This window comes from Armigeres subalbatus, chromosome 1 (assembly GCF_024139115.2).
Source record: "Armigeres subalbatus isolate Guangzhou_Male chromosome 1, GZ_Asu_2, whole genome shotgun sequence".
NCBI lineage: Eukaryota > Metazoa > Arthropoda > Insecta > Diptera > Culicidae > Armigeres > Armigeres subalbatus.
Window position 1 is genome coordinate 28,991,971 of NC_085139.1, and position 9,286 is coordinate 29,001,256.

At 43.5% G+C, this 9,286-nt stretch overlaps 1 protein-coding gene across 1 annotated transcript; it reads left to right on the forward strand.

Moving 5' to 3' along the window:
* Nucleotides 1-1,488: 1,488 nt before the first annotated feature.
* On the forward strand, nt 1,489-8,054 carry LOC134206052 (uncharacterized). Its single transcript, XM_062681732.1, has 6 exons — nt 1,489-2,330; nt 3,033-4,188; nt 4,374-5,042; nt 5,336-6,139; nt 6,209-7,120; nt 7,914-8,054. Exons 1-6 carry the CDS (start codon nt 2,263-2,265, stop codon nt 8,052-8,054), a joined length of 3,750 nt encoding a protein of 1,249 aa, XP_062537716.1. The 5' UTR covers nt 1,489-2,262.
* The last annotated feature ends 1,232 nt before the right edge of the window (nt 8,055-9,286 follow it).

Below are 9,286 nucleotides of genomic sequence, written 5' to 3' on the forward strand. Positions count from 1 at the left end.
AGAAGGAAGAAGGAGAAAGAAAGAAGGAAGAACGAAAAAGGAAAAAGGAAGAAGGAAGAAGGGAGAAGAAAGAAGGAAGAAGGAAGAAAGAATAATTGAGAAGAAAGAAGAGAAAAGGAAGAAGGAAGAATTAAAAAAAGGAAAAAGAAAAAAAGAAGAAAGAAGAATAAAAAAAGAAGGAGAGAAGAAAGAAGAAGGAATATAGATGAAAGGAGAAAAAAGAAACAAGAAAGAAATAAGAAGAAAAAAGAAGAAGGTTGGGGGAAAGAAGAAAAAAGAAGGAAGAAGGAAGAACCAAGAAAGAAGAAGAAAAAAAGAAGGAAGAAGGAATAACCAAGAAAGAAGAAGAATGAAGGAAGGGAGAAAGAAGAGGAATGCAGAAAGAAGTAGAAAGAAGGGAGAAGAAATATGTAGCATAGAAGAAGGAAATAGGAAGGAGCAAGAAGGAGGAGCGAAAGAGAAAAAAGGAAGAAGTTGGAAAAAGAAGACTGATAGAAGACGGAAGAAGCAAGAAGGGAGAAGGAAGAAGGGGTAAGGAGAAGAAAGCACTCCTCATTTTTCAATTTTTGCTTCTTTTTGCTAATTCGGCCTAATGGCCATTCGGCCTAATGACCTTCGGCCAAATGGCCTTCGGCCTAACGGCCTTCGGCCTAATGGCCTGACACCTTGTGACAGCAGTTCTTTTCATCGGTTGTGATCAGAATTTCCATTAAGTCGCTTGGCTACGCAGCTGTTTCTCCATAAATTTGAGAAACATCCAGGCAGTATTCTGATTAATTAATATTGCGTGTGAAGATTAGAAATGTTTCGTCATCGAGATTTGGTAAAGGGTTTCCTGAAATTGAATTTACGCGAGGCTGCGAAATTTCGTTGTCGTAAATCTGGTAACAGACAGCCAAAGGTGGTAAGAGATTGACCAAATGTCAGATGTTACAATGTTAATTGTTGCAAATTGTTACAATGACCGGTTAGAGTAGGGAACGTAGTAGTTGCTTCCAAATTCTCGCATTGTGGTTCCAGTCACCGGAAAGATGGATCCTGTGATGAATTGCTTGACATCTATCGAATGCAGAACGTTGCTAAAATCGTCACTTCCGATGTTTCCCAGATTGCTATAAAAAGTTGGACGCTTGCGACGAGTTCGCTGTTTGTAGAAAGAATATTAGAATATAACATTGTCCAATTGAACGGATGACGATTATACTCACGAGAGCAGATTGTTGAGGATTTCGCTATCATTTAGTTGGTTCTTTGCCTTGGCCGTCTTCTATTCAACCACATCGATTTTCAGTTCGTCCAACTTCGAGCCACTATGATATAGGTTCTTCCAATTCTACTTTGAATCGTTCCTCAGCATCAAAGCGCCAGTTATAACAGATTTGTTCGCAATTAAAGCGGGTGAGGTATGTTGTATGTATCTTTGCGGATGAGCTTTTGGCTGGGCCCCGGTAACTCCCTTTGCTTTACAGAGCAGCCCCGATAGTTGTAGAGTAAATAAGCGACAGGTAGAATAAAATTGTTGAACTAAATTAAATTGTGTTTAAAATTATTTAACAACGAAAGAAAATTATAATTTGGTTCCTTGGTCACCCTATTGCATGCAGTTCTGCTGAAAACGAAAAAAAAACAACAAACAAAAACAAGAAGAAAAACAAATTTGTTTGCATTTGCTGTTTCCCCTCCGTTGATGCTGATTGGTCCATCGTGTCAGCCCGCAACTATATAAAGCGAGCCGTTCCGTTGTCAAGCTCATTCATCAGTCTAAAGCGAACGACGAAGCATCGCAGGAAGCGGAACACCCGTACACATTCGACCCCTGTTCGTGTTGGCATTGAAGGACGGGCAGTAGCGTGGAAACGAGAAGCGGCTGCCTTGCTGGAGTCGAGCCCGAGAGGATAGCGGCGTTGAGCGGCCATACACATCCAACCCCTGCTTGTGTATTGGCATTGGAGGACTAGCAGTAGCGTGGGAGCAAAAAGCGGAGCCGAGCCCGAGACGGCAGTGGCGTTGGGGGTGAATCCCATTGTGTCGCATTCGTTGAAGTGAGGCAGCGGCAGCTTCGTTATACCAACCCAACGGTCTTCTGTCAAGCTTCGGCGGCGGCGATACTGCTGAGAGAAAAAACATCGAAACAACGGCCCTTATCAGGGCCACCGAGGAAACGGCTTTACGTGCTGTCTGTTGGTAGCAACAAAAAAAAACAACAACAAAGGCCCTTTGTCAGGGCCACTGAGAGGAAACGAGTACAGCGGCAACAGCAACATGCAGTCGACCGACTACGACAATGGCGCAACCGGTAGGAGGGCCGAATCACCAGAGAAGTTCATCAAGTGAGTAAAAAAAAAAAAAAAATGTTTAAAGAACAATCGACCAACAAAAAAAAAAGAGAAAGGTAAGGAAAAGTGTTCAGTTGTAATAAGATTCCGATTGGAAAGGCGGAAGTTTGTTTATTGGACCCCGATTGGAAAGGCGGTGGTCAATAATAATAAGACTCCGATTGGAAAGGCGGAAGTCTGTATGTGACCCCGATTGGAAAGGCGGTGGTCAGCGGTTATAAGACTCCGATTGGAAAGGCGGAAGTCTGTATGTGACCCCGATTGGAAAGGCGGTGGTCAGCGGTTATAAGACTCCGATTGGAAAGGCGGTAGTCTGTATGTGACCCCGATTGAAAAGGCGGTGGTCAGCGGTAAAAAGACTCCGATTGGTAATGCGGAAGTCTGTATGCGACCCCGATTAGAAAGGCGGTGGTCTGCGGTAACAATACTCAAATTGGGTAAGCGGAAGTCTGTATTTATGCGACCCCGGTTGGAAAGGTGCTGGTCGGCGTAAATATGAGCGTTAGTCTGTAAATCCAAGTGGAAACACAGTGGTTACTGAAAACGAGATCCCGATTGAAAAGGCGGTATCCTGATAATGGAAATTTTCTGAAAAAAAAGCCAAGCCAGTGGTCGATTGTTTTTTTGTTAAGCATTTCGAAACTGTTCTCGAAATGAAGTAATGTATATAAAGAAGATGTTATTTCTCTTCTACAGGATAATAAAACGGAAGGCAGCTACAAAAATTGCGGAGGAACTTTCAAAAGTAAAGGCAGAGCTAGAGAAAACCCGAATGGAAAAGGACGAGTTAAGCCGGATTCTGGCAACTAAAGGCCAAGAGGATAACGAGTTTGCACAAGCCAGATCGAGCACAATTCGTGAGGAACATTCTGCCAATGAGACGCTACTTATGACAATGAACAATATGTCATTGGGCAGTCTCAATATCCCCGAATGCGTGCCTGCAACAGGTGAATCGGAGCTAAGCAAGCGAGATTACGATCACTGGAAGAATGTACTGAACGCTTCCTTGAATCTCATTCAAGCTGTTGACGAGTCAACCAGATTCGACCTCCTTCGCATCAAAGCAGGCTCATTGTTACTTGAGTTACTAGATGGTACCACCACACAATGCGACATGCCGAACGAGCGAGAATTCCCATACTCGAATGCAATTGCTAGACTCGATGCTCATTTCGGCTCAAGGGCGTACATGTTGTCGCAGAGAAGCAAGTTGGCTAACATGGTCCAAAGGAGCGGAGAGACGAACATCCAGTTTGTGAAACGAGTGGCTCTGGCAGCGAAACTATGTAACTACAAGGCCGATGAAGAGTTCGAAGCAATTTCCAGATCAGTAACCAGAGGATCAACGGATAGTCGAGTCAGAACCCTTGCCTATCGAGTCCTTACCGAGGGCGGTTCTCTGAACGAGTTGATCGACCAAGTACGCATCCGTGAGGTCGAATTAGAGAACGAGAAAGATTATAGAAGGCTACACCAGCCCCAGTCGGCTACGGTGGCGGCTATCTCGCGACGACCAGATGAATATGTCCAACGACGACGTGGTCCATACGAAGCATCCAGAGGATACAACAATAGTCGGGGTAGAGGATCTTTTGTGCGTGGTCCAATGCGAAATCAAAGACTGGCTCAAACATGTTGGAGGTGTATGAGTGCATATCACTCACCCGAACAATGTTTCCACTCCGACAAAGTATGCCGTAATTGCAATCGGCGAGGGCACATTGCTAGAGCATGCTCAGCTCAATTTAAGTCGGAACCAATGAAGCGCGGATGGACGGGAGACGAAAGTGAACCCCCGACTAAGATTGCTGCGGTCCATAAAACGGAAGAAGAGATGCTTGATACAAAGGTAACCGAAGCTCAAAATTAGTTAATTTATCTGAAGCTGAATTTCACATTTTTTTAAGCCGTTGAACTTGATTTTTTTCTTTGTTAAAACTTGTTAAAATTTAAATTAATGGAAATAAAAGATGAAAACTTCGAAAGTAATTGAAACTAGTCTGATGTTTTAATAGAATGATACAAATGTTACAGGTATCGCATATCATACTGCCTGGTCCGATAAAGTCTGATATTGGAAGGGTCATATCCAACGAACCTATCGAAAAAGCAGCATACATCGTAGCATACGTAGCCGGAATACAAGTTCTATTTTTTATTGACTCTGGGGCACAGGTCAATACCATTACGATGGAGTCATTCAATGCGATTCTTCAAGATAAACATGCGAAGAAAAATTTGCATGAACTAACATACGGATCCGATAAGACATTACGTGCATACGCTACTCAAGGAAGTATTGACGTGGTTGCAACCTTCTCGGCACAGCTTTTCGTATCAGACGAAAGACCAGTAACCACGGAAAAATTTTACGTAGTGCGTGAAAAGAGAGCCCTTTTGGGATTCAACACAGCGGTGCGATACAGCCTGTTGAAGGTAGGCCTAGAAGTATCAGTTGAAGAAAATAACGAGCTAGATTGGCCCTGCGAATTCAACTTACATAGCATCGATGCATCCCTTTCTGAATTTCCGAAATTCAACGTTCCTGCAGTAGTTCTGAGCTACGACAAGTCTATGCCACCGTCGAGGAATGTTTATACTCACATTCCGGCTGCTTTCAAGGAGTTGACTAACCAAAAATTGAATGAATTGCGACAGACCGGTATCATAGAAAAGGTGACGAACGACATGGACAAGAGTTTTGTTCTTCCTTGCTAGTCATCCCGAAGGGTAAGTCGGATATCCGGCTTGTAGTGGACCTTAGAGGACCAAACAAATGCATCATCAGAACGCCTTTCAAGATGCCGACATTTGAGTCGATTTTGCTACAGTTGCACGGCGCAAAATATTTTTCGACCATAGATTTGAAAAACGCGTTTTTTCATATTGAGCTCGACCCAAAAACAAGACACCTTACAAATTTCTTCGCCGGCGATGCGCTCTATAGATGCTGTCGGCTACCTTTTGGACTAACAAACGCACCCGACATTTTCCAGGAAGTCATGCAAACTGTAATCCTGTCTGAATGCGAAGGAACTGTGAATTACCTAGATGATGTCATGGTGTTCGGACAAACGATTGAAGAACATGATCGCAATCTTCAGAAGGTCCTAAAGAAGCTTGAGGATCATAATGTTATGATCAATCAAGATAAATGTTTCTTTGGAAAAGAAATTGTCAAATTTCTAGGTTTCAAAGTAACAAATGAGGGCTGGCAAGTAGAAAGCGAGAAAATCAGCGCGATCCAGGATGCACGAAGACCAGAAACACCAGCAGAAGTGAAAAGTTTTTTGGGCCTCGTAACGTTCATCGATCGATTTATTTTTCAAAGGGCAGATAAAACTCGTCATTTGCGAGAATTATCCAAAGCAAAGGACTTCTACTGGAATCAAGAGCTTGAAGATGAGTTTCTGTACTTGAAAACCAGTGCGTGGAAGCATATTAAAACCCTGGGATATTTCAACCGTGACGATGAAACCGAATTGTTCGTAGACGCTTCGCCATATGGGCTAGGAGCCATTTTAGTACAATACGACTCAGAATCTAAACCTAGGATCATCTCATGTGCATCGAAGGCATTGACGTTGGCTGAGAAGAAATATCCGCAAACGCAAAAAGAGGCCCTAGCCATGGTCTGGGGCGTTGAGCGGTTTTCCGTGTATCTCCTGAATATACACTTCACAATTCGAACTGACGCGGAATCCAACGAATTTATTTTCGGGGGTTCGCATAGAATCGGCAAGAGGGCAGTTTCAAGAGCAGAGGCGTGGGCTCTGAGACTTCAGCCGTATAACTTCAAGGTATGATAGCTCATTAAAAAAAAAAAGCAGACAAACACGACTAATACTTAATGATACTATTCCATGCAGGTTGTACGGGTACCAGGAGAATTGAACATGGCTGATGCATTATCTCGTTTAGTAACAGAATCACAGGCGACTGAATCTTTCGATGAATCCCACGAAAAACACCTTCTCTATTATCTGGATACCGGCTCAATGGAGTTTACCTGGGATGACATAGAGACCGAAGCTGAAAGAGACGCAGAACAAATCCTGATACGTGAGTCGATAAGAACCAACTGCTGGGAGAAGAATCTAAAGAGGTATGAATCAGAAGCAAAGAATCTAAGGGTACTCGGGGCCCTCGTTTTTAAGAATGATCGTGTGGTTCTTCCGTATGCTCTTCGAGATCGTGCTATGCGTTCAGCTCATCAAGGACATATGGGTGCATCTTCGATGAAGAAGATTTTAAGAAATTATTTCTGGTGGCCATGCATGTCCAAACATGTAGAAACGTTCGTGATGGGCTGCGAAACATGTTTCCGGTTGTCTAAGAAGAATCCACCAGTTCCTTTGACCAGTCGCGATTTACCTGACGGGCCATGGGAAATTCTGCAGGTGGATTTCTTCTCATTCAAGGACTGTGGATCGGGAGAGTTTCTGGTTGTGGTAGATGTCTATTCTAGGTATCTACATGTTGTAGAAATGAAACAAATAGATGCGGACAGCACAAATGCAGCATTAAGCAGGATTTTCGAAGTCTGGGGATATCCCATTGCTATCCACAGCGACAACGGTCCTCCATTCCAAGGAGAAAAGTTCATCAAGACGTGGGAAAACAGAGGAGTAAAAATAAGAAAAGCAATCCCCTTGAGTGCTCAGTCGAATGGTGCCGTAGAGCGCCAAAATAAGGGATTGAAAGACACCCTTGCAGCTGCAAAGATAGAGAAGGTCAATTGGAAAATGGCTCTAGAACAATATTTGCATATGCACAACAAGGTTCGACCTCTTTCAAGACTCGGTGTAACACCATTCGAACTTCTTGTGGGGTGGAGATTTAGAGGAACGTTCCCATTCCTCGTGAGAAAGATGCAAAATCTAAGATGGATAGCAAGCAATATGCTGACTTGATCAGAGGAGCAAGAGAATCGAACATTTCCGTTGGGGATAGGGTGCTTCTAGCACAAAGCACTAAACAGAAAGGTGACCCAACATTTTCAGAAGATCGTTACACTGTTATAACCAGAGACGGAGCAAAAATTGTGGTACAGAGTGACAGAGGTGTACAATACTCAAGAAACATTCAGGATGTTAAAAAAGTTCCGATCAACCTTCGTGAAAATCGCAACATGGAAACATCAGATTTGGACGAGAACTCTGCTGAAGTCGAACCTCCTATTTATCTGCAAGAAGACGAGTTGCCGATTGAAAAACCTAAGCGTACGAGAAAAAACCATCGCGTTTTGATGATATGGTTTTATTTTGCGTGTTCGACTGAAGAGTAGAGGTGTAAAGCATTGTAGAGTAAATAAGCGACATGTAGAATAAAATTGTTGAACTAAATTAAATTGTGTTTAAAATTATTTAACAACGAAAGAAAATTATAATTTGGTTCCTTGGTCACCCTATTGCATGCAGTTCTGCTGAAAACGAAAAAAACAACAAACAAAAACAAGAAGAAAAACAAATTTGTTTGCATTTGCTGTTTCCCCTCCGTTGATGCTGATTGGTCAATCGTGTCAGCCCGCAACTATATAAAGCGAGCCGTTCCGTTGTCAAGCTCATTCATCAGTCTAAAGCGAACGACGAAGCATCGCAGGAAGCGGAACGCCCGTACACATTCGACCCCTGTTCGTGTGTTGGCATTGAAGGACTGGCAGTAGCGCGGAAACGAGAAGCGGCTGCCTTGCTGGAGTCGAGCCCGAGAGGATAGCGGCGTTGAGCGGCCATACACATCCAACCCCTGCTTGTGTGTTGGCATTGGAGGACTAGCAGTAGCATGGGAGCAAAAAGCGGAGCCGAGCCCGAGACGGCAGTGACGTTGGGGGTGAATCTCATTGTGTCGCATTCGTTGAAGTGAGGCAGCGACAGCTTCGTAATGCCAACCCAACGGTCTTCTGTCAAGCTTCGGCGGCGGCGATACTGCAGAGAAAAAAACATCGAAACAACGGCCCTTATCAGGGCCACCGAGGAAACGGCTTTACGTGCTGTCTGTTGGTAGCAACAAAAAAACAACAACAAAGGCCCTTTGTCAGGGCCACTGAGAGGAAACGAGTCCAGCGGCAACAGCAACATGCAGTCGACCGACTACGACAATAGTGTTATGCGGCGAATAGCTCAAAGTTGTTGCATCGACGTCATCTACCTGCGCTCAAACTGTCCAGCTTCTGATGCACCTCGGGATCTATAAATCCATCGTCGCTCGCTGACGACAAAACCGATGCCGGTTGCTCGTCCATCACAGTACAGTAGTACCTAGTACACTTGATATTACGGAGCTGTCGCCCTTGCTACGGCTACTTTCACAGCTTTCTGATTTCCGTGAATACTCCACTTTGCAAGAAAGCCGCTTATGAAGCGACCAGAACTGGTTAAAGTTATTGTGATTCTCTAGATATTATAGCATTTTGCTCATTCACCTCTGCCTCGCTTAGTTGTGCGCCGCTAAGGTATTGTGTCATATTATGGTACTTTACTCAATTTAAGTGTAGAATATTACATCACAAATTAAACATAATTGCACTACTAATATCCACTTAAACAATATCCCGAACGCAACACAGGCGAAAGAAAAGCAAAAAACTACTAAACCTCGAACAATTTCACTTAAAAATATCTTTTCGTAAAGGGACGACAATATGCTACATACCTTACAAGCGAATGTGGAAAAGCTTACCGAAAGCTCACATCTATTTGACATCGGTTTATTTACTTTTTGCATGGCGCACAACTCGGCGCATGGGACCCGGCGCGTAACCAGTGCTGTCATGGCAAATCATGAGCTGGTTACTCATAAATTTAAAATTTTGCGCCCCTTGGAAAATCCGCCCATCAAACTTTATTGATTTGAAAATTGCGCCCCACGCCTAAATGTGAATAAATTCAATTTAATACTTATTCTAGATCAAACAAAACACGTAATACCGCCAGAGTAACACCAGAAAT

Bases quoted from the DNA above. Each gene is read 5' to 3' on its own strand.
- LOC134206052 (XM_062681732.1), top strand. From the start codon at position 2,263: ATGCAGTCGACCGACTACGACAATGGCGCAACCGGTAGGAGGGCCGAA. The intron at 4,189-4,373 runs GTAACCGAAGCT...CAAATGTTACAG, and splicing joins AAGAGATGCTTGATACAAAG to GTATCGCATATCATACTGCC. The intron at 5,043-5,335 runs GTTCTTCCTTGC...GACATTTTCCAG, and splicing joins ACGACATGGACAAGAGTTTT to GAAGTCATGCAAACTGTAAT.